At 44.5% G+C, this 26,238-nt stretch overlaps 1 protein-coding gene across 5 annotated transcripts; it reads right to left on the bottom strand.

The window, feature by feature from the left end:
* Positions 1–378: 378 nt before the first annotated feature.
* Positions 379–25,062, bottom strand: LOC110532862 (inhibitor of nuclear factor kappa B kinase regulatory subunit gamma). Of its 5 annotated transcripts, none has more exons than XM_036989125.1 (15): positions 24,805–25,062; positions 18,162–18,295; positions 17,703–18,034; positions 15,906–15,968; positions 13,813–13,998; positions 13,145–13,203; positions 13,015–13,062; positions 12,808–12,910; positions 11,231–11,346; positions 9,486–9,638; positions 8,511–8,583; positions 8,203–8,337; positions 4,353–4,489; positions 4,183–4,275; positions 379–1,993 (listed from the first exon to the last, which is right to left on the bottom strand). In XM_036989125.1, exons 2-15 carry the CDS (start codon positions 18,289–18,291, stop codon positions 1,852–1,854), a joined length of 1,770 nt encoding a protein of 589 aa, XP_036845020.1. In that variant the 5' UTR covers positions 18,292–18,295; positions 24,805–25,062; the 3' UTR covers positions 379–1,851. The 5 variants fall into 5 exon arrangements, with proteins under 5 accessions (XP_036845020.1, XP_036845017.1, XP_036845019.1 ...); XM_036989122.1 differs by having other exon boundaries at positions 379–2,036; positions 4,202–4,275; XM_036989124.1 differs by having other exon boundaries at positions 4,202–4,275.
* Between the last annotated feature and the right edge of the window lie 1,176 nt (positions 25,063–26,238).

The raw sequence follows: 26,238 nt of genomic DNA, 5'->3' as shown, positions 1-26,238 counted from the left end.
GCAGAACCTGTCTCCCTGTAGAGGAAAGGCTGTGTAACCACTGCACCACAGCAGAACCTGGCTCCCTGTAGAGGAAAGGCTGTGTAACCACAGCACCACAGCAGAACCTGGCTCCCTGTAGAGGAAAGGCTGTGTAACCACAGCACCACAGCAGAACCTGTCTCCCTGTAGAGGAAAGGCTGTGTAACCACAGCACCACAGCAGAACCTGAGACGGAGCTGCATTTCCTGACAAAATGTAAAACATATTAAACAATTAGAGTGTGTAATTTCCCCATTTTCAATTTCAGCTTTAGGACCTAACTGTATCAGGTGTCAGTCTCAGCTTTAGGACAAAACTGTCTCTGGTGTCAGTGTGTAGTCTCAGCTTTAGGACAAAACTGTATCTGGTGTCAGTCTCAGCTTTAGGGTCTAACTGTATCTGGTGTCAGTCTCAGCTTTAGGGTCTAACTATATCTGGTGTCAGTCTCAGCTTTAGGGTCTAACTGTATCTGGTGTCAGTGTGTAGTCTCAGCTTTAGGGTCTAACTGTATCTGGTGTCAGTCTCAGCTTTAGGGTCTAACTGTATCTGGTGTCAGTCTCAGCTTTAGGGTCTAACTGTATCTGGTGTCAGTCTCAGCTTTAGGGTCTAACTGTATCTGGTGTCAGTCTCAGCTTTAGGGTCTAACTATATCTGGTGTCAGTCTCAGCTTTAGGGTCTAACTGTATCTGGTGTCAGTGTGTAGTCTCAGCTTTAGGGTCTAACTGTAGTGCCAAATACACAACAATTGCCAAATGTTTTTGGGAACTTGGGCAGAAAAAGTTAAATGACAATATCAGAGTTGAATTCAATAAGAGAAAAGCTGTGAAATGGAGAGTTGAAATTAAAGAGACGGGAGGACCAGAACAGTAATGTTTTGGGGAAGATTTAGTGACGTGGTTAAAGAGGATGATTGAGGCGCTGTACAAATTACAGTCACAAGATGGGGACTTCAAATAGACCCATGACCTGTCAAGGGAACTGTGGTGTTCAGATGGGTTGAATGGAAACTGAAATGTGGACTAACTAACTACAGGTCTATAACCTTTCACATAGCCTTAATATGAACTCCTGGAGAATTAAGGATTTCTTGCTGTAAAATTATACACCAAATGTACATTTTGACTCGGAGTGGAGAAATCTATCTTTCTTTCAGTATTTTGAGAGAATGCGCGGCTAGGGACCGTCTGTAGAGGTGCTGTTTTTATCAGCATCATAAAAGCTGACAGTTAAAATACGCATCCAAGCCGAACTGAAATCTGATCAGAAACATGTTTGGTTGTTTTAACAGCTTTTAATGTTCTTAAAACTGGTCAAACTGATTTCATTTGGAAATGTTGCACAGAAAATATTTCATGTATTTTAGGGGGGGACTATTGCATTTTCTCCCCGGTCCCTAAACGCCGTTCCTGTGTGACAGAAGCAGAGATTTAAGAGAAAACAAACTTGACCGATATCAAGTAGATTGAAGCATTCATTCTATTGGTTTATGACATTCTGGTGAGTAAGTGGTTGTCTTCTAGGTTAACATAATGACAGAAGAGTAGCTGCATGTATCTAATTCAACATCAACCAACAAATAGCCTACACACTTTGGTAAGAAGCAGAAACATTAGTCCTATATAAAAAGGCCTGTCATAAAAATAATCGTTATGCCAGCTTTGACTGTAGCCTTCAGCGTATTTTCTATATTAGCAGGTAACGACCTCAGACCTTCTCTTTATCACATGTAGTCGGGCGGTTGGTGATGGGTGATTAGCAACTGCAGGCAGGTGTGGGTGAACAAACAGCTGACCCGCTCATCACTAGTGTGAGTGACTGTGTGTGTGTGTGTTACTGGATACAGTCCATGACATGTATCTGCAGTGTGTCCATGTCGGGGGCTTGGTACTGGCACTTTGGACAGCGGTAGTCAGGAAGCTCTTCAGCCCCGCCTCCAGAGACACCCCCTGCCACTCCTGCAGCCAATCCCACGCTGCGGAAGGAGGAAGGGGGAGGAACCGTGTTAAAGGCAACCCCTGGGAATGCAACAGAAAGAGAGAGAATAAGAAAAAAGGGGGATGAAGTAATACACACACAGTACCCCAGTTAGTACTCAGATATATATACAGTTGAAGTCTGAAGCTTACCTTAGCCAAATACATTTAAACTCAGTTTCACAATTTCTGACATTTAATCCTAGTAAAAATTCCCTGTCTTAGGTCAGTTAGGATCACCGGTTTATTTTAAGAATGTGAAATGTCAGAATAATAGTAGAGAGAATGATTTATTTCAGCTTTTATTTCTTTCATCACATTCCCAGTGGGTCAGAAGTTTACATGCACTCAATTAGTATTTGGTAGCATTGCCTTTAAATTGTTTAACTTGGGTCAAACGTTACGGGTAGCCTTCCACAAGCTTCCCACAATAAGTTGGGTGACCGATTCCTCCTGACAGAGCTGGTGTAACTGAGTCAGGTTTGTAGGTCTCCTTACTCACACACACACTTTTTCAGTTCTGCCCACAAATGTTCTATATGATTGAGGTCAGGGCTTTGTGATGGCCACTCCAATACCGTGACTTTGTTGTTCTTAAGCCATTTTGCCACAACTTTGGAAGGATGCTTGGGGTCATTGTCCATTTGGAAGACCCATTTGGGACCAAGCTTTAACTTCCTGACTGATGTCTTGAGATGTTGCTTCAATATATCCACATAATTTTCCTCCCTCATGATCCCATCTGTTTTGTTACGTGCACCAGTCCCTCCTGCAGCAAAGCACCCCCACCACATGATGCTGCCACCCCCGTGCTTCACGGTTGGGATGGTGTTCTTCGGCTTGCAAGCCTCCCCCTTTCTCCTCCAAACATAACGATGGTCATTATGGACAAACAGTTCTATTTTCATCAGTTTCATCAGACCAGAGGACATTTCTCCAAAAAGTACGATCTTTGTCCCCATGTGCAGTTGCAAACCATAGTCTGGCTTTTTTATGGTGGTTTTGGAGCAGTGGCTTCTTCCTTGCTGAGCGGCCTTTCAGGTTATGTCAATATAGGACTCGTTTTACTGTGGATATAGATACTTTTGTACCTGTTTCCTCCAGCATCGTCACAAGGTCCTTTGCTGCTGTTCTGGGATTGATTTGCACTTTTCGCACCAAAGTACATTCAGCACGCATCTCCTTCCTGAGCGGTACGACGGCTGCGAGGTCCCATGGTGTTTATACTTGCGTACTATTGTTTGTACAGATGAACGTGGTACCTTCAGGCGTTTGGAATTGCGCCCAAGGATGATCCAGACTTGTGGAGGTCTACAAAATTTTTTCTGAGTTCTTGGCTGATTTCTTTTGATTTTCCCATGTTGTCTAGCAAAGAGGCACTGAGTTTGAAGGTAGGCCTTGAAATACATCCACAGGTACACCTCAAATTGACTCAAATGACGTCAATTAGCCTATCAGAAGCTTCTAAAGCCATGACATCATTTTCTGGAATTTTCCAAGCTGTTTAAAGGCACAGTCAACTTAGTGTATGTAAACTTCTGACCCACTGGAATTGTGATACAGTGAATTATAAGTGAACTAATCTGTCTGTAAATAATTGTTGTAAAAATGACTTGTGTCATGCACAAAGTAGATGTCCTAACCGACTTGTCAAAACTATAGTTTGTTAACAAGAAATTTGTGGAGTGGTTGAAAAACAAGTTTTAATGACTCCAACCCAAGTGTAAACTTCCGACTTCGACTGCATACACACACACATATATATATATATACATACATACATACATACATACATACATACATACATACATACATACATACATACATACATACATACATACATACATACATACATACATACATACATACATACATACATATATATATATATATACATACACACATATGTGTGTGTGTACCTGGTTGGTTGGTGTGTGTGTGTGTGTGTGTACCTGGTTGGTGTGTGTGTGTGTGTGTACCTGGTTGGTTGGTGTGTGTGTGTGTGTGTGTGTGTGTGTGTGTGTGTGTGTGTGTGTGGTGTGTGTGGTGTGTGTGTGTACCTTGTTGGTTGGTTGGTTGGTTGGTTGGTTGGTGTGTGTGTGTACCTGGTTGGTTGGTGTGTGTGTGTGTGTGTGTACCTGGTTGGTTGGTTGGTGTGTGTGTGTACCTGGTTGGTGTGTGTGTGTACCTGGTTGTTGTGTGTGTACCTGGTTGTGGGGGGATGTTGGGTCGTGGTATGAAGTCCTCCAGGTGTCTCTGCTGCATCTCCTCCATACGAGCCCTTAAAAACAAACACGCACTACATTATATCAATCCCTAAATCCCATTCTAGTGTGCGTGTGTGTGTGTGTGTGTTACCGTGAGGTCCCCTCCTGTTTCAGACGCTCCATCTCAGCCAGTGCTTTGTTCAGATGGTCCTGAAGCTCCTCCTTCCTCTGGTTCAACTTCTCTCTGGCCTCCCGCTCCGCTAGGAAGTCTGCCTTGTAGATCTCAGCCTGACACACACACACACACACACACACACACACTTTATTTCAATATACAAATATCATTCAAATGTCAAAAGGTCACAGATACACTACCGGTCAAAAGGTTTACAACACCTACTCATCAAGGGTTTTCCTTTATTTGGACTGTTTTCTACATTGTAGAACAATAGTGAAGACATCACAACTATGAAATAACACAATATGGAATCATGTAGTAACCAAAAGGTGTTGAATCAAAATATATTTTATATGTGAGACTCTTCAAATAGCCACCCTTTGCCTTGATGACAGCTTTGCAAACTTGACATTTTCTCAACCAGCTTCACCTGGAATGCTTTTTCAACTGTCTTGAAGGAGTTCCCACATATGCTGAGTACTTGTTGGCTGCTGCTCCTTCACTCTGTGGTCCAACTCATCTCAAACCATCTCAATTGGGTTAAGGTCAGGTGATTGTGGAGGCCAGGTTATCTGATGCAGCACTCCATCACTCTCCTTCTTGGTCAAATTGCTCTTACACAGCCTGGAGGTGTGTTGGGTAATTGTCCTGTTGAAAAACAAATTATGGTCCCACTAAGCCCAAACCAGATCAGATGGCGTATCGCTGCAGAATGCTGTGGTTGCCATGCTGATTAAGTGTGCCTTGAATTCTAAATAAATCAAAGAGTGTCACCAGCAAAGCATCACCATAACACCTCCTCCTCCATGCTTCACGGTGGGAAATACACATGTGGAGATAATCCGTTCACCGTCACCGTGTCTCACAAAGACATGGTGGTTGGAACCAAAAATCTCCAATTTGGACTATAGACCAAAAGACAGCTCTCCACCGGTCTAATGTCCATTGTTCATGTTTCTTGGTCCAAGCAAGTCTCTTCTTCTTATTGGTGTCCTTTAGTAGTGGTTTCTTTGCAGCAATTTTACCATGTTACCACCGTCTGATTCACAACAGCCTCCTCTAAACAGTTGATGTTGAGAGGTGACTGTTACTTGAAGTCTGTGAAGCATTTGGGCTGCAATTTGTGAGGCTGGTAACTCTGATGAACTTATCCTCTGCAGCAGAGGTAACTCTGGGTCTTCCATTCCTGTGGTGGTCCTCGTGAGAGCCAGTTTCATCATAGTGCTTGATGGTTTTTGCGACTGTACTTGAAGAAACTTTCAAAGTTGTTGAAGTTTTCCGTATTGACTGATCTTCATGTCTTAAGGCCCCCCCTGAATTTTTTCAACATTTTGTTAAAAATTGCGCAACATTTCAACGTCCTGCTACTCATGCCAGGAATATAGTATATGCATATGATTAGTATGTGTGGATAGAAAACACTGAAGTTTCTAAAACTGGTTAAATAATGTCTGTGACTATAACAGAACGTGAACAGCAAGCGAAATCCCAAGAAAAACCTGGTCACAAAAACCAAAAAAAAGTATTCATCCGCCAGTCTCTGAATTGTCTATCCCAAGAGAAAATAGATAACGGTCAGTTTACAGTTCCTACAGCTTCCACACGATGTCGCCAGTACTGGCATTTTCATTGGTTTAAATCCTTGGTGGAATGAGAAATAGGCCCTTCCTTTCGTCCAGTAAACAGGAAGAGACTTATGGGAGAGAGACAAAGGACGATGATTTCAAGAGTAGCTGCTATTGAATACAGATCGCCCCGTGATCAATTTGATCGATTATTAACGTTTACAAATACCTAAAGTTGGGTTACAAAAGTAGTTTGAAGTGTTTTGTCAAAGTTTATAGGCAACTTTTTTAATTTAAAAAAATGACGTTGCGTTTTGGAACGGTGCTTTTCCATGGATCAGACGGGCTATATAAATGGACATTTTGGGTATACATGGACGGATTTAATCGGAAAAAAGACCCAATTGTGATGTTTATGGGACATATAGGAGTGCCAACAAAGAAGCTCGTCAAAGGTAATGAATGTTTTATATTTTATTTCTGCGTTTTGTGTAGCGCCGGCCACGCTAATTATTTTGTTTACGTCCCCTTCAGGTATATTGGGGTGTTGCATGCTATCAGATAATAGCTTCTCATGCTTTCGCCGAAAAGCATTTTAAAAATCTGACATGTTGGCTAGATTCACAACGAGTGTAGCTTTAATTCAGTACCCTGCATGTGTGTTTTAATGAAAGTTTGAGTTTTATCGAGTACTATTAGCATTTGGCGTTGCGCATTTCCATTTCCTGTTGACTAGGTGAGACGCTAGCGTCTCACATGGCTCTAAGATTTATTAAAGTAATGATGGTCTGTCGTTTCTCTTTGCTTATTTGAGCTGTTCTTGCCATAATATGGACTTGGTCTTTTACCAGAATCTATCTATCTATCTATCTATCTATCTATCTATCTATCTTCTGTATAACCCCCTACCTTGTTACAACACAAATGATTGGCTCAAACACATTAAGAATTAATGAAATTCCACAAATTAACTTTTAAGAAGGCACACCTGTTAATTGAAATGCCAGGTGACTACCTCATGAAGCTGGTTGAGAGAATGCCAAGAGTGTGCTAAGCTGTCATCAAGGCAAAGGGTGGCTATTTAAAAAATATAAAATATAAAATCTATTTAGATTTTATTTCAACACTTTTTTGGTTACTACATGATTCCATATGTGTTATTTCATAGTTGTGATGTCTTCAGTATTATTCTACAATGTAGAAAATAGTACAAATAAAGAAAAACCCTTGAATGAGTAGGTGTTGTAAAACCTTGTGACCGGTAGTCATGGACGCACAAAGCCCTTTGTTCTCCCGGTGGCAGATACAACTTCCATATCTGGGGGATTGTCCTCTAAAATAAGTAGAGGGCCACCTGATGAATACCAGAAGGGTAAATAAGTAGGGGCCACCTGATGAATACCAGAAGGGTAAATAAGTAGGGGCCACCTGATGAATACCAGAAGGGTAAATAAGTAGGGGGCCACCTGATGAATACCAGAAGGGTAAATAAGTAGGGGCCACCTGATGAATACCAGAAGGGTAAATAAGTAGGGGGCCACCTGATGAATACCAGAAGGGTAAATAAGTAGGGGGCCACCTGATGAATACCAGAAGGGTAAATAAGTAGGGGGCCACCTGATGAATACCAGAAGGGTAAATAAGTAGGGGGCCACCTGATGAATACCAGAAGGGTAAATAAGTAGGGGGCCACCTGATGAATACCAGAAGGGTAAATAAGTAGGGGCCACCTATTTCAGCCCTCCAGGACTGGAAGAGAATGGGGGGCTAGAGGTGAACAGGGGGCTAGAGGTGAACAGCCCTGGTCTAGTCTCATCTCCTGAATATAGGGGCACATCCACTCATAGCGCAGGCTATTGCTTTCTCTTTAAAAGCCTCTGGCCCTCAGCCCCTAGCCAAAGCAACAGGGGTGAGTGTGTGTACCTGGGCAGTGAGAACAGGGGTGAGTGTGTGTGTACCTGGGCAGTCAGAACAGGGGTGAGTGTGTGTACCTGGGCAGTGAGAACAGGGGTGAGTGTGTGTACCTGGGCAGTGAGAACAGGGGTGAGAACAGGGGTGAGTGTGTGTACCTGGGCAGTGAGAACAGGGGTGAGAACAGGGGTGAGTGTGTGTACCTGGGCAGTCAGAACAGGGGTGTGAACAGGGGTGAGTGTGTGTACCTGGGCAGTCAGAACAGGGGTGAGTGTGTGTACCTGGGCAGTGTGAACAGGGGTGAGTGTGTGTACCTGGGCAGTGTGAACAGGGGTGAGTGTGTGTACCTGGGCAGTCAGAACAGGAACGGTCTCTAGAGATCCTCTCTGTTGCTCCACCTCTTCCTTCAGCTTGTCAATCAGATCCTGTTTCAGAGCCAACGCTCTCTCTGCCTCCTCCAGACGAACAACCATGTCTCCTCCCTACACACACATCTCAGTCATTAGTTTGGAGTCGTAGTCCTTAAACAGACACGCACGCACGCACGCAACACACACACACACACACACACACACACACACACACACACACACACACACACACACACACACACACACACACACACACACACACACACACACACACACACACACACCTCAGTCTTGAGTTTGGAGTCGTAGTCCTTAAACAGACAGGTGTAGGCGTGCTGCAGCTGGGCTAGCTTCCTCCTGGAAGAGAGGAGGAGGGTTATTCCAGTATTGGTGTGTGTCGACGTCAAGTCTGTCTCCACGGTGAGTGTGTGTGTACGTGTCATCAATAGTTATATAGTATTTAGATGATATTAAATCAATATTTGACGCCGATTGTTTTTCCATCTTCTTAAAAAGTGAGCCAACATGGAATCTTAGTATGGTGATAATATGGTACGGTCTCTCAGTATGGTGATAATATGGTATGGTGAGGTCTCTCAGTATGGTGATAATATGGTATGGTGATGTCTCAGTATGGTGATAATATGGTATGGTGATAATATGGTATGGTGATAATATGGTATGGTGAGGTCTCTCAGTATGGTGATAATATGGTATGGTGATAATATGGTATGGTCTCAGTATGGTGATAATATGGTCTCTCAGTATGGTGACAATATGGTATGGTGAGGTCTCTCAGTATGGTGATAATATGGTATGGTGAGGTCTCTCAGTATGGTGATAATATGGTATGGTGAGGTCTCTCAGTATGGTGATAATATGGTATGGTGAGGTAACTCAGTATGGTGATAATATGGTATGGTGAGGTCTCTCAGTATGGTGATAATATGGTATGGTGAGGTCTCTCAGTATGGTGATAATATGGTATGGTGAGGTCTCTCAGTATGGTGATAATATGGTATGGTGATGTCTCAGTATGGTGATAATATGGTATGGTGAGGTCTCAGTATGGTGATAATATGGTATGGTGATACAATGGTATGGTGGAAATATGGAATGGTGAGGTCAGTCTCTAGGTTCTGTGTGTGTGTACCTCTCTTCAGTAATAACCAGGTGGTCAGTCTCTAGGTTCTGTGTGTGTGTGTGTACACCTCTCTTCAGTAATAACCAGGCAGTCAGTCTCTAGGTTGTGTGTGTACCTCTCCTCAGTAATAACCAGGCGGTCAGTCTTCAGGGCGGTCTCTAGGTTGTGTGTCTGCAGCAGTAGTTTGTCTACCGTCACAGAGTGCTGCTTCCTCTGTTGTTCCATCTCTCTCTCTGATGCTGCCAACGCCTCCCGAGTACTGCTCAGCCTGCACACACATCATATTATAAACACAAACACTTGTGAAGGGTCACAGCCCTCTGACAGGACTTCCCTAGGCCACACCCCTTCCCTCTGACAAGACTCCCTAGGCCACACCCCTTCCCTCTGACAAGACTCCCCCTAGGCCACACCCCTTCCCTCTGACAAGACTCCCCTAGGCCACACCCCTTCCCTCTGACAAGCCTCCCCCTAGGCCACTCCCTTTCCCTCTGACAGGACTCCGACTAGGCCACACCCCTTCCCTCTGACAGGACTCCCCCTAGGCCACACCCCTTCCCTCCACACCTGTTCCCACACCCTAATCACCTCTCGCTCTGTCCAGTTCAGTTCATGCTTTGTGAGGCCATGAGGCAGCCCTCTCCTTAAATTGTGAGTGATATGATGAAGGGCCTTTTGTTATACTTTTGGAGAAATGTCCTAAATAATACGTGGCAGACCCCCACCTCAGCCGCCTAGTGGCAAACCCCCACCTCAGCCGCCTAGTGGCAAACCCCCACCTCAGCCGCCTAGTGGCAAACCCCCACCTCAGCCGCCTAGTGGCAAACCCCCACCTCAGCCCCCTAGTGGCAAACCCACACCTCAGCCGCCTAGTGGCAAACCCACACCTCAGCCGCCTAGTGTTAAATCCATATTCCTGTTAATTAGCTGCTACTACTTTGTCATGTCTGCACCTTTGTTGTGTTCTTAATGTGTTTCCCTTGTCTCCTGCCAGACCACTACATCCTTCCTAACCTAACGGCCGTACAAAACCTCCATTACAGTCCACGGTGGCAGTAACAGTCCTGAACCTAGCTTACAGTCCACGGTGGCAGTAACAGTCCTGAACCTAGCTTACAGTCCACGGTGGCAGTAACAGTCCTGAACCTAGCTTACAGTCCACGGTGGCAGTAACAGTCCTGAACCTAGCTTACAGTCCACGGTGGCAGTAACAGTCCTGAACCTAGCTTACAGTCCACAGTGGCAGTAACAGTCCTGAACCTAGCTTACAGTCCACGGTGGCAGTAACGGTCCTGAACCTAGCTTACAGTCCACGGTGGCAGTAACAGTCCTGAACCTAGCTTACAGTCCACGGTGGCAGTAACAGTCCTGAACCTAGCTTACAGTCCACAGTGGCAGTAACAGTCCTGAACCTAGCTTACAGTCCACGGTGGCAGTAACAGTCCTGAACCTAGCTTACAGTCCACGGTGGCAGTAACAGTCCTGAACCTAGCTTACAGTCCACGGTGGCAGTAACAGTCCTGAACCTAGCTTACAGTCCACGGTGGCAGTAACAGTCCTGAACCTAGCTTACAGTCCACAGTGGCAGTAACAGTCCTGAACCTAGCTTACAGTCCACGGTGGCAGTAACAGTCCTGAACCTAGCTTACAGTCCACGGTGGCAGTAACAGTCCTGAACCTAGCTTACAGTCCACGGTGGCAGTAACAGTCTAAACAGGGGTTTGAGACCTGGATTGTCTGCATACTACAAGGTGTGAGCTCCCTGAGATGGCTGAAGTCTAGTTTAGAGTCCATGGTAACAGGGGTTACCCTAACCCTAGGCAATGTTCTGAGCGTTAACACACAAACATGTTATCATACTTGTCGTCCAGTATGTTGCGGTCCTGCTGACTCTGGTCCAGACAGCTCTGTCTCTCTCTCAGCTCACCCAGAAGAGACGTCACCTGGGCCTTCAGCGCCTCGCCATCCTTAGCCAGCTAAACAAACACCATAGACACAGCACACACACAGAGAGAGAGCTGTTAGACAGAGCGAGAGAGAGAGAGAGAGAGAGAGAGAGAGAGAGAGAGAGAGAGCTGTTAGACAAAGAGAGAGCGAGCTGTTAGAGAGCGAGCTGTTAGAGAGAGCGAGAGAAAGCTGTTAGACACAGAGAGAGAGAGAGAGAGAGCGAGAGAGAGAGCGAGAGAGAGAGCGAGAGAGAGAGCGAGAGAGAGAGCGAGAGAGAGAGCTGGTAGACAGAGAGAGAGAGAGAGCTGGTTGACAGAGAGAGAGAGATAGAGAGAGAGCGAGAGCTGTTAGAGAGAGAGAGAGCTGGTAGACAGAGAGAGAGAGATAGAGAGAGCGAGAGCGAGAGAGAGTTGTTAGACACAGAGAGAGAGAGAGAGCTGGTAGACAGAGAGAGAGAGATAGAGAGAGAGCGAGAGAGAGCTGTTAGACACAGAGAGAGAGAGAGCTGGTAGACAGAGAGAGAGATAGAGAGAGAGAGCTGTTAGACACAGCGAGAGAGTGTTGTTGGTCAGCGCATGCTCCGAGTACACGTCCTGGTAATCTGTCTGGGCCTTGTGAATATTGACCTGTTTAAAGGTCTTACTCACATCGGATACGAGAAGAACATGATCACACAGTCGTCCGGAACAGCTGATGCTCTCATGCATGCTTCGGTCGCAGAAACATTATGTACAAAATAAGTTTAAAAAATTATCCTCCTGCGCCATTTGTGGCGAGTGCGGTGTGTGTGTGGTGAGTGTTTGTGGATAGGGCGGTGTGTGTGTGGTGAGTGCAGTGTGTGTGTGGTGAGTGCAGTGTGTGTGTGGTGTGAGTGTTTGTGGATAGGGCTGTGTGTGTGTCGTGAGTGCAGTGTAGTGTGTGTATAGTGTATAGTGTAGTATAGTGTGTAGTATAGTGTGTAGTGTGTAGTGTATAGTGTATAGTGTGTAGTGTATAGTATAGTGTGTAGTATAGTGTGTAGTATAGTGTGTAGTGTGTAGTATAGTGTGTAGTGTAGTGCAGTGTAGTATAGTGTAGTGTATAGTGTGTAGTGTATAATGTAGTGTAGTGTGTAGTATAGTATAGTGTGTAGTGCAGTGCAGTATAGTGTGTAGTGTAGTGTAGTGTATAGTGTAGTGTATAGTGTAGTATAGTGTAGTGTGTAGTATAGTGTGTAGTGTGTAGTATAGCATATAGTGTAGTGTATTGTGTGTAGTGTATAGTGTGTAGTATAGTGTGTAATGTGTAGTATAGTGTAGTGTGTAGTATAGTGTGTAGTATAGTGTGGTGTGTAGTATAGCGTGTCGTGTAGTGTATAGTGTGTGTGTGTGTGTACCTGGGTACAGTCCTTGTCCTTCTGTTTAAGCAGCACTTCAGTTCTGTCTCTCTAGTGTAGTGTAGTGTATAGTGTGTGTGTAGTGTGTAGTATAGTGTGTAGTGTGTGTGTGTACCTGGGCACAGTCTTTGTCCTTCTGTTTAAGCAGCACTTCAGTTCTGTCTCTCTGAGCTGAACTCTTCTGGAGGGAATCTAACTTCTCCTGCAGCTCTCTGTACCTACACACCACACACACACACACACACACACACACACACACCACACACACACACAGGTATTTAGTATTACAAGGCAAAATAGAGAGACACTAGACAGTTCTTACCTGCACTGTGTGGCTTGTAGCTGCTCTGTGAGTTTGGCCAGGTGGGAGCTGAGGAAACAGGAGGCAGAAACATCAGCGCACGCACAAGGACACACGCGTTGCAGGAAGTGACGAGGGAATGATGTCATACCTGTCAGATGGGGGAGGGGCATCGGAATGTTGAACCGTTTCCTCGGTAACACCACAGCTCTAAGGAACACAAGCATGCTCTTTACCTTCCAGTTGAATATTTTCATACACATTTTAGTCCATTTCATTTAGTGGTATCCAGCGTTGTTACGACATCGACTGCGCGGCAGCGGCAACTCCCCAGAGGGCCCAGGAGAGGCAAAGGTTGTGACATACGTCCTCTGAAACATGCTCCGCCAAATCACACTGCTCTCTAACCCAGGAGTCGGACAAACCAGAGGGAACACCGTTCGACGTGAGGTCAGCTTGAAGGAGCCCGCCCCGCCACAAGGAGTCGCTACAGAGCGCTGAGACTAGGAATCCCCTGCCGACCCCGCCCTCCCCCTGACGACCCCGCCCTCCCGCTGACGACCCCGCCCTCCCCCTGACGACCCCGCCCTCCCCCTGACGACCCCGCCCTCCCCCTGACGACCCCGCCCTCCCCCTGACGACCCCGCCCTCCCCCTGACTCGGACGATAGTGGGCCAATTGCGAACGTCCCTTGGGATCTCCCGGTCACAACCTGGAATCGAACCAGGTTGTAGTGGCGTCCCTCTGCAGGAGGACCTACATTAAATTTTGGATTTTTACACAGAATGACCCCAACAACAACACACACACACACACTACCTGCGCCTGAACCAGCTTGGTTTTGAGTTCCTCAACTGAGCGACGAAGGCAGTCTCTCTCCTGCTTTCCCTCATCCCTCTCTTTCTCCAGCTCTTTATTCCTCAACCTCAGATCTGTCATCCCTTCATCCAACTTCTCTTTGTGGCTCTTCAGCAGCTGGAGAAACCCGTTCCCTCGTTCTGAGGGCTATAGAGAGAGAGAGTGGGAAGGGGACAGACAGAATATTCGATAGAAGCTTTGCGGACAAAAACAGAACACCCACTAACAGAACACCAACTAACAGAACACCCACCAACTAACAGGACACCCACTAACTAACAGGACACCCACTAACTAACAGGACACCCACTAACTAACAGGACACCCACTAACTAACAGGACACCCACTAATTAACAGGACACCCACTAACTAACAGGACACCCACTAACTAACAGGACACCCACTAACTAACAGGACACCCACTAACTAACAGGACACCCACTAACTACAGGACACCCACTAACAGAACACCCTCAAACAGAACACCCTCAAACAGAACACCCTCAAACAGAACACCCTCAAACAGAACACCCTCAAACAGAACACCCACAAACAGAACACTAACTACAGAGCACCCACTAACTAACAGAACACTAACTACAGAGCACCCACTAACTAACAGAACACCAACTAACTAACAGAACACTAACTACAGAACACCCACTAACAAACAGAACACCCACAAACAAACAGAACACCCACAAACAAACAGAACACCCACAAACAAACAGAACACCCACTAACAGAACACCCACTAACAGAACACCCACTAACAGAACACCCACTAACAGAGCACCCACTAACAGAACACCCACTAACAGAACACCCACTAACAGAACACCCACTAACAGAACACCCACTAACAGAACACCCACTAACAGAGCACCCACTAACAGAGCACCCACTAACAGAACACCCACTAACTAACAGAACACTAACTACAGAACACCCACTAACTAGAGAACACCCATTAACTACAGAACACCCACTAAGTACAGAACACTCACAAACAGAACACTAACTACATAACACCCACTAACTACATAACACCCACTAACTACAGAACACCCACTAACTACAGAACACCCACTAACTACAGAACACCCACTAACTACAGAACACCCACTAACTACAGAACACCCACTAACTACAGAACACCCACTAACTACAGAACACCCACTAACTACAGAACGAACACCAACAAACAGAACGAACACCAACAAACAGAACACCCACTCACAGAACACCCACTCACAGAACACCCACTCACAGAACACCAACAAACAGAACATCCACTCACAGAACACCCACTCACAGAACACCCACTCACAGAGCACCCACTCACAGAACACCCACTCACAGAACACCCACTCACAGAGCACCCACTCACAGAACACCCACTCACAGAACACCAACAAACAGAACACCCACTCACAGAACACCAACAAACAGAACATCCACTCACAGAACACCCACTCACAGAACACCCACTAACAGAACACCCACTCACAGAGCACCCACTCACAGAACACCCACTAACAGAACACTGCTCTCTTCTGGGTGCTCTCTTCTCCATCCCTCTCTCTGTCACCTGACTACTAATGGTCTCTGCTCTCTTCTCCATCCCTCTCTCTCTGTCACCTGACTACTAATGGTCTCTGCTCTCTTCTCCATCCCTCTCTCTCTGTCACCTGACTACTAATGGTCTCTGCTCTCTTCTCCATCCCTCTCTCTCTGTCACCTGACTACTAATGGTCTCTGCTCTCTTCTCCATCCCTCTCTCTGTCACCTGACTACTAATGGTCTCTGCTCTCTTCTCCATCCTTCTCTCTCTCTCTCTCTCACCTGACTACTAATGGTCTCTGCTCTCTTCTCCATCCCTCTCTCTCTCTGTCACCTGACTACTAATGGTCTCTGCTCTCTTCTCCACCCCCCCCTCTCTCTGTCACCTGACTACTAATGGTCTCTGCTCTCTTCTCCTCCATCCCTCTCTCTCTCTCACCTGACTACTAATGGCATTTAACAAACACACCTTTCTCCCTCAGGTTCTTACCAAGCTGTGGAGCATCATCTGTTCATTCTCCTCTGCTCTCTTCTCCATCCCTCTCTCTGTCACCTGTCAACCAGGAAATGCAGCATAATGTGTGGATGGATAATTCTCTCCTACCTCTTTTATCCATTCATCTCTCTACCCACCAGGGTTGGGCTCAATTCAACAACGTTCAACTCATGAGTTTAAATGCTAATTGAATTGGTCACATCCCACAGGATATAGAGTTTGAGTGACAGGAAGTCAAATTTAATTCAGTGAAATTCACAGAAATTCCACTCATTTTAATTGAATCTGACAAGTCACACTTCCAGATACTAAAGAAAATAACTTTTCTCTAGAAACAATGTTCATATACTCTTAACCTTAGTGCTTAGAATAGATACACTGAGTGTCCAAAACATTAGGAACATCTTCCTAATATTGAGTTGCACCCCCTCTTGCCAGCCTCAGTTCATCAGGGCGTGGCCTCTACAAGATGTCCAAAGCGTTCTACAGGGATGCTGGCCCATTTTGACTCTACAAGATGTCCAAAGCGTTCTACAGGGATGCTGGCCCATGTTGACTCGACAAGACGTCCAAAGCATTCTACAGGGATGCTGGCCCATGTTGACTCTACAAGATGTCCAAAGCGTTCTACAGGGATGCTGGCCCATGTTGACTCTACAAGATGTCCAAAGTGTTCTACAGGGATGCTGGCCCATGTTGACTCTACAAGACGTCCAAAGCATTCTACAGGGATGCTGGCCCATGTTGACTCTACAAGACGTCCAAAGCGTTCTACAGGGATGCTGGCCCATGTTGACTCTACAAGATGTCCAAAGCGTTCTACAGGGATGCTGGCCCATGTTGACTCTACAAGATGTCCAAAGCGTTCTACAGGGATGCTGGCCCATGTTGACTCTACAAGACGTCCAAAGCATTCTACAGGGATGCTGGCCCATGTTGACTCTACAAGATGTCCAAAGCGTTCTACAGGGATGCTGGCCCATGTTGACTCTACAAGACGTCCAAAGCATTCTACAGGGATGCTGGCCCATGTTGACTCTACAAGATGTCCAAAGCGTTCTACAGGGATGCTGGCCCATTTTGACTCTACAAGATGTCCAAAGCGTTCTACAGGGATGCTGGCCCATGTTGACTCTACAAGACGTCCAAAGCATTCTACAGGGATGCTGGCCCATGTTGACTCTACAAGATGTCCAAAGCGTTCTACAGGGATGCTGGCCCATTTGGACTCCAATGCTTCCTAACAGTTGTCTAGTTGGCTGAATGGCCTTTGGGTGGTGGACCATTCTTGATAGACGTGGGAAACTGTTGAGTGTGAAAACCCAATAAGAGATCATAGGTCTCACCTGGATTCACCTGGATTCACCTGGTCAGTCTCATGGAAAGAGCCAGTGTTCATAACACTTTTCTACCAAACATTTCTTTGTATTTTTTTATTTTAAGGACTCAGGGTAAACTTGAGGGTTAGGCTGATGCATTCTGGGAAATTTGGTATTTTCCCAATAGTGAACAAAACGTGGTATTTTCCCCATAGTGAACAAAACGTAATGAAATATAACAACTTAGAATATTCACATTAGTTTTCCTTGATTGTTTTATAGATGTATATTTGTATAGACTATGTCTACTATAGAAGAGGAGACATTTGAATTTCACTGATTTAAATTATATTTCCTTCCATTCAAATAGCAAATAATAATAATAATAATGTTTACTACTTAAACAGGATACAGAATTCATCAAGAATTTATTAGGTATTCTGAATCCAAACATTCCTCCCTCCGTACTGACCAGTGAGGATGCCATGGTTCCGTTGGTCTCTGAGCTCTTCTCCTGCTCCCCTCCCCTCCCAGGACCCCCATTGGAGCTGCAGTTGGTGGAGTTGGGGCAGGAGTCCTGGCTGAAACTGGGGCCGTTGACCAGCAGGCCTTGGTTGGCTCCGGGGTTGGAGGGGCTGGCCAGGCTGGTGAGGCTATGGTTCTCCCTGGCCAGTCTCTCCACTAGCGCCCGGGCCTCCTGGAAACGACAGCTGAGGAACTCTCTCTCTTCTCTAGACCTCCGCTGCCATTCCTCCATCTCCTCACAGCGCTGACGCAGGGCCTGGTTGCTGCGCTGCAGCGCCTCTACACACACACACACACACACACACACACACACACACACACACACACAGATATATACACACACATACACAATCTGTGTCTCATTGTGGATCAAAGAAAGTATTCCAGTGGTGTGTGAGTGACATACCTCGGAGCTGCTGGTTGTCTCCCAGTAGTCTGGTCACCACCTCATTGGCTGCCAGCTCAGGTGGAACCCGGAGAGCCCCGCCTCCCTCGTCCCCGGCCATGTCCCAGGTGTCTGTCTGGGGCTGTACCATGCTGCTGAACCATGTTAAAATGACGCATCATAAATCAAATCAAATGTATTTATAAAGCCCTTCTTACATCAGCTGATATCTCAAAGTGCTGTACAGAAACCCAGCCTAAAACCCCAAACAGCAACAAATGCAGGTGGAGAAGCACCTACATCCTACATGTAGACAGACGCATATCATCAGCTACTAGTAGTAGGCAAAAATGTGAACTGCTAAACTTGGAACCAATCAGACCTGCCGTACATACCCCTGGTGATGATGGCAGCCAATGGCCTGCTATCTAGGATGTAAACCACATCCTCACGTGATAAGAACATGAATGACTCAAAATATACAGGGTCAGTAGCTATATACAGCCACTGTATAGGTGACTATATACAGGGTCAGTACCATATTAACAATGTGCAGGGATACTGGAGTGATGGAGGTAGATATGTATAGGGGGAAGAGACAGGGATACTGGAGTGATGGAGGTAGATATGTATAGGGGAAAGAGACAGGGATACTGGAGTGATGGAGGTAGATATGTATAGGGGAAGGGGACAGGGATACTGGAGTGATGGAGGTAGATATGTATAGGGAGAAGGGGACAGGGGAGTGATGGAGGTAGATATGTATAGGGGAAATCGGACAGGGATACTGGAGTGATGGAGGTAGATACAGTGCCTTCGGAAGTTATTCAGACCCCTGAACATTTTCCACATTTTGTTACAGCCTTATTCTAAAATTGATAAAATAAATAAATAATCCTCAGCAATCTACACACAATACCCCATGAGAACATCACAATACCCCATAAGGACATCACAATACCCCATAATGACATCACAATACCCCATAATGACATCACCATACCCCATAATGACATCACAATACCCCATAATGACATCACAATACCCCATAATGACAAAGCAAAAACAAGTTTAAAAAAAACAAACAAAAAAAACAGAAATACCTTATTTTTGTAACCTTTATTTAACTAGGCATGTCAGTTAAGAACAAATTCTTATTTACAATGACGGTCTACCAATAGGCTTTCTGCGGGGACAGGGGCTGGAATTAAACATGTAAAATTTGTGGTGGGTGTGTTGGAGTGACAGTGTGTAGGAAGAGTGAATGTTCCTAAGTGGCCAAGTTACAGTTGACTTTAATCTATGTGAAAATCTATGTCAAGACCTGAAAATGGTTGTCTAGCAATGATCAACCACCAATTTGACAGAGGTTGAAGAATTCTGAAAAGCATAAAGAATATATTGCACAATCCAGGTGTGGAGGGCCCAATCCAACCTTCATAGACCCAGCAAGATTTACAGCTGTAATCCAGGTGTGGAGGGCCCTTCAAAGACCCAGAAAGATTTACAGCTGTAATCCAGGTGAGTAGGGCCCTTCAAAGACCCAGAAAGACTTGCAGCTGTAATCCAGGTGTGGAGGGCCCAATCCAAACTTCAAAGACCCAGAAAGATTTACAGCTGTAATCCAGGTGTAGAGGGCCCTTCAAAGACCCATAAAGATTTACAGCTGTAATCCAGGTGTAGAGGGCCCTTCAAAGACCCATAAAGATTTACAGCTGTAATCCAGGTGTAGAGGGCCCTTCAAAGACCCATAAAGATTTACAGCTGTAATCCAGGTGAGTAGGGCCCTTCAAAGACCCAGAAAGACTTGCAGCTGTAATCGTTGCCAAAGGTGCTTCTACACAGTATTGATTCAGGGGTGTGTATACTGATGTAAATAGAGGGATTTTTGATCAATAATGACTAATTATGTATACATTTCAATCAGGACTGACTAATCAGAACACTATTATGTTACTGTATAGATGTATGAATTTTCTTTTAATCCTAGTACTGAATATAATGTGTGTAATTATAATCAAGAATTAGAACAATGACTGTCTGTTCCTTGGTAGAAATGAATGAACTTATCGTCAGACTGGCTAGAATGCTTATCTACACAGGAAGACCTTGGCTCGGTCATACATTATCTAAACTGGTGTGGGAAGGCTTGAGAACTATACTGCCATTGTACCGGAGTGGTGATGAGACGGGACAGTTCGGAAACTAATTTTCAGTTTATAACCTGTGGTAAATTGTATCATGTTCAGTACTCTCGAGAATAAACCGCTACTGATTGGTTTTGAGACTGGTCTCTGTCCATTTTATGCAAATAAGGGTCTTACAAATTCTTAGGAGTGACAGGACAGAGTGTTTAATTGAATTGGTTAAATGAAACATAAGGGAAGTTAATTCTTGTAACAATTGAATATTTCTATATTTAATTTTCAATAAAAAAATGTACAAACATTTCTAAAAACATGTTTTCATTATGCGGTATTGTGTCTATTTAATAATTGTTTTTATTACAGCCTGAATTTAAAAACAATGTGGACTATGTCAAGGCTCTGAATACTTTCTGAAGGTTTGAGTTTATTTATTTTTACAGGGACAGTGCACATTAATCAACGTTTCAGTAAAAGTGCCGGTTTTAGCCAGACGGCTAATTTTCAACCACAGTCCCAGTTCTTTATAACTTAGCATAAAATAATTCAGTAACTCTTGAACCGTTCAAGCTAGAGACACCAAACCACTTTTACAACAGTAACTCTCGGGAAAGTTCAAGAGACGCCTGTTCAGGCTAGCCTAACTTCTTCAGGCTAGCCTAACTTCTTCAGGCTAGCCTAACTTCTTCAGGCTAGCCTAACTTCTTCAGGCTAGCCTAACTTCTTCAGGCTAGCCTAACTTCTTCAGGCTAGCCTAACTTCTTCAGGCTAGCCTAACTTCTTCAGGCTAGCCTAACTTCTTCAGGCTAGCCTAACTTCTTCAGGCTAGCCTAACTTCTTCAGGCTAGCCTAACTTCTTCAGGCTAGCCTAACTTCTTCAGGCTAGCCTAACTTCTTCAGGCTAGCCTAACTTCTTCAGGCTAGCCTTCTTTTTTTTGTTGCTGTGTTAGTTTTAGCAGGACATGCAAACTCATCTCCCTCTCTTGCACAATTGACTTCAACGTGATAATTGATATGAGTGATTGACAAAACAGTTTTGCCTCTCTTTTGGTGACCCCCATATTAAAATGCAACACACAAATACAATGTAGCCCACTGTCTTCTGCAGGTTGTCCGCTAACCAGTGACAAAAACAATATCCAGTTTATGTGTTTTTTTTTTAGTTGTGGTAGTTATAACATACAACCTGATTCCCCCTAATCCATATCAGTGAATGACTCTTTGCAAACTGGAATCCATATATCCGGAGGCTGCATTCATTGTAGCTGGGGATTTTAACAAGGCTAATCTGAAAACAAGACTACATTTTATCAGCATATCGATTGCGCAACCAGGGCTGGAAAAACCTTGGATAACTGCTATTATAACTTCCGCGACGCATATAAGGCCCTGCCCCGCCCTCCTTTCGGAAAAGCTGACCACGACTCCATTTTGTTGAGTCCTGCCTATAGACAGAAACTAAAACAGGAAGCTCCCGCGCTCAGGTCTGTTCAACGCTGGTCCAACCAATCTGATTCCACGCTTCAAGATTGCTTCGATCATGTGGACTGGGATATGTTCCGCATTGCGTCAAACAACAACATTGACGAATACGCTGATTCGGTGAGCGAGTTAATTAGCAAGTGCATCGGCGATGTCATACCCACAGCAACTATTAAAACATTCCCAACCGCGATACTGAAAGCGCGAACCACTGCTTTTAATCAGGGCAAGGTGACCGGAAACATGACCGAATACAAACAGTGTAACTATTCCCTCCGCAAGGCAATCAAACAAGCTAAGCGTCAGTATAGAGACAAAGTAGAGTCGCAATTCAACGGCTCAGACACAAGAGGTATGTGGCAGGGTCTACAGTCAATCACGGATTACAAAAAGAAAACCAGCCACGTCACGGACCAGGATGTCTTGCTCCCAGACAGACTAAACAACTTCTTTGCTCGCTTTGAGGACAATACAGCGCCACTGGCACGGCCCGCTACCAAAACCTGCAGACTCACCTTCACTGCAGCCGATGTGAGTAAAACATTTAAACGTGCTGTTCATCGACTACAAGCTCAGCATTTAACACCATAGTACCCGCCAAACTCGTCATCAAGCTTGAGACCCTGGGTCAGGACCCCGCCCTGTGCAACTGGGTACTGGACTTCCTGACGGGCCACCCCCAGGTGGTGAGGGTAGGTAACATCTCCACCCCGCTGATCCTCAACACACACCCAAAAGGGTGCGTTCTGAGCCCTCTCCTGTACTCCCTGTTCACCCACGACTGCGTGGCCATGCACACCTCCAACTCAAATCATCAAGTTTGCGGACGACACTACAGTGGTAGGCCTGATTACCAACAACGACGAGACGGCCTACAGGGAGGAGGTGAGGGCCCTCGGAGTGTGATGTCAGGAAAATAACCTCACACTCAATGTCAACAAAAGAGATGATTGTGGACTTCAGGAAACAGCAGAGGGAGCACCCCCCTATCCACATCGACGGGACAGTAATGGAGAGGGTAGTAAGTTTTAAGTTCCTCGGCGTACACATCACAGACAAACTGAATTGGTCCACCCACAGAGACAGCATCGTGAAGAAGGCGCAGCAGCGCCTCTTCAACCTCAGGAGGCTGAAGAAATTTGGCTTGTCACCAAAAGCACTCACAAACTTTTACAGATGCACAATCGAGAGCATCCTGTCGGGCTGTATCACCGCCTGGTACGGCAACTGCCACGCCCACAACCGTAAGGCTCTCCAGAGGGTAGTGAGGTCTGCATAACACATCACCGCGGGCAAACTACCTGCCCTCCAGGACACCTACACCACCCAATGTCACAGGAAGGCCACAAAGATCATCAAGGACAACAACTACCCGATCCACTGCCTGTTCACCCTGCTATCATCCAGAAGGTGAGGTCAGTACAGGTGCATCAAAGCAGGGACCGAGAGACTGAAAAACAGCTTCGATCTCAAGGCCATCAGACTGTTAAACAGCCACCACTAACATTGAGTGGCTGCTGCCATACATGTAAAAATGTATCACTAGCCACTTTAAACAATGCCACTTAATATAATGTTTACATGCCCTACATTACTCATCTCATATGTATATGTATATACTGTACTCTATATCATCTACTGCATCTTTATGTAATACATGTATCACTAGCCACTTTAAACTATGCCACTTTGTTTACATACCCTACATTACTCATCTCATATGTATATACTGTACTCGATACCATCTACTCCATCTTGCCTATGCCGTTCTGTACCATCACTCATTCCTATATCTTTATGTACATATTCTTTCATTCCTTTACACTTGTGTGTATAAGGTAGTAGTTTTGAATTGTTAGGTTAGATTACTCGTTGGTTATTACTGCATTGTCAGAACTAGAAGCACAAGAATTTCGCTACACTTGCATTAACATCTGCTAACCATGTGTATGTGACCAATAACATCTGCTAACCATGTGACCATTAACATCTGCTAACCATGTGACCATTAACATCTGCTAACCATGTGACCATTAACATCTGCTAACCATGTGTATGTGACCATTAACATCTGCTAACCATGTGTATGTGACCATTAACATCTGCTAACCATGTGTATGTGACAAATACAATTTGATACCAACACAACAGGGTTTCTGGTGCAGTTTATAAGGTGCCTGTAAAAATAAACAAATAAAATGAGTACTATTGTTGCACATGTACATTTTATGTTTTCAATATATCACAAACTGTTTCTGTATATTGGTTACTGACCTGGACACGTAAAACTGTGTTTTGACATTGGCCTATTTATCAAAACGTCTTGTCAACAGGAAGCAGTGACAACATCATTTTTAACTCACATTTAAGGAATATAAATTGAACTTTTAACATTACATTTCCAATGTTATTGTACTGAATCAGTTAAACTGCTCAATGAGTCCAAAACCATGCTGCGGTGGATTGATTATGATTATATAACGTTAATAGAAATGACCAAAACGGACATGCTTTATCTATAGGCAGTCGGTCTGCGCGGCTACTTTCACTTCTAGCTCCATCCTGGTTGGTTTTGATACCTAGCTAACCTACTATATGTTTTACCTAGTTAACAGCTAGTAACATTAGGAAATTAGAAACACGGTTAGTTCACTCGCAGGTCATATGAACCAGTAGCTGGGTTGGAGGAGACGAGATCTCCTCTGACACCCAGCTGTTATTAAGCACCTTCCATAACAAAAGGTCTACAAATATTATAGTTATTCTGCGAAACTCCATGTTTATGTTGAATACCGAACGTATTGTTGTTTTTTAACCCTGAGGATCGTCTCCTCAGGCCCTTGGACCAAGTACTGGTTCACCAGGCATAAAGCCTATAGCTGGGTTAGTTTAGCTAGACAAACATGATGTGGCTAATTCTGGCTACGCTAGCCATCACAATCCCGTCAACTAGTCAGCACTACAGCCAACGACATGCCTCTATCTCAATTATACATGTAACTAACGTTAGTTGTTTAGCTAACATGAAGAAACCTTACCTTTTATCTGTATACGTATAGCTAGTTGGTGTTAGCTAATTTAGCTCTGGGTTGACTGTGGCAGACCAAGCGTATTTTCCGCAACTGACACCACTTCCAGGTTGTATTTCTATTAAAATCTGATGAAATTAATTTCCCATCGGTAGTTCTGACATTCTTCTGATGTGGTTGTCTGTCAAAGCGACAACGCCAAGCTAACCTGCACCAGGAATCCCCCTTTCTATTTCCGCATTGGGGGAGATTTCTTCTTCGATGTGGTTTAACGGCGGTTGGCATCCAAATTTGTTGCATTACCGCCACCTACTAAAATATTATAAAATTAAAATTAACACTAACCTACTCCACTTTTTTTTATTTTTTTTATTTTTATCTATCTAGTCCTACCTCATGGCCAACAACCTGAAAGGATGGAACATCACTTAACACGTAACTTTTCTGAAGTCTTGCACACACAAATAGTTCTCTGCAGCTGCCACCAAAACCTCAATATTCTACAATTTGCATTTCATCCCTGCAGGACAGTTGATAACCATTGCTATAATTGTTTACATATACCTTAGCCAAATACACAACTTTTTACATTTTTATTTTTGTACTTTTTATGGCTGGGGGGCAGTATTGAGTAGCTTGGATGAATAAGTTGCCCAAAGTAAACGGCCTGCTCCACAGTCTCAGTTTCTAATATATGCATTTTATTAGTAGTAATGGATAGAAACACTCTAAAGTTTCTAAAACTGTTTGAATGATGTCTGTGAGTATAACATAACTCATATTAGCAGGCAAAATCCTGAGTTGAAATCAAAACAGGAAGTCAGACATCTGAGCATTGTATGTATTCACCAGAGTCCCCAATGAAATCCCCTTGGAATATGAATGATGTTGCACTGCCTAGGGGTTCCACTAGATGTCAACCGTCAATATAAATTATAATGAGACTTCTATGATGTTGTGGGAGTGAATGATAGCAGAATCAGTCAGGTGTCTGGCAGTCAGCCATTTTCTGATCACTCTTATTCCTCATGGTAGTCACTTGCGTTCCATTGCTCACGTAGACAAGAAGGAATACTCCGGTTGGAACTTTATTGAAGCTACATGTTAAAAACATGCTAATGATTGATTCTGTACTTAGTTTGAACTGTTTCTTTGACCGGTAATATCACTTTTTGTCCGATATAATGCTGACCAGAATTAGCGTTTGGATATGTATACTAAACGCTCTAACAAAAGAAGATATTTGGACATAAATAACGGACATTTTCGAACAAAACAAACATTTATTGTGGACCTGGGATTCCTGGAGTGCTTTCTGATGTAGATCAAAGGTAAGATAATATTTATCATGTAATTTCTTGTTTATGTTGACGCCATCTTTGTGGCTGTGGTGTTTTTACTTTTGAGCGCCGTCTCAGATTGCATGCATTACTTTTTCCGTAA

Source organism: Oncorhynchus mykiss, chromosome 9 (assembly GCF_013265735.2).
Source record: "Oncorhynchus mykiss isolate Arlee chromosome 9, USDA_OmykA_1.1, whole genome shotgun sequence".
In the NCBI taxonomy this organism is placed as follows: Eukaryota; Metazoa; Chordata; class Actinopteri; order Salmoniformes; family Salmonidae; genus Oncorhynchus; species Oncorhynchus mykiss.
This window is presented reverse-complemented; position numbering and strand designations above follow the sequence as displayed.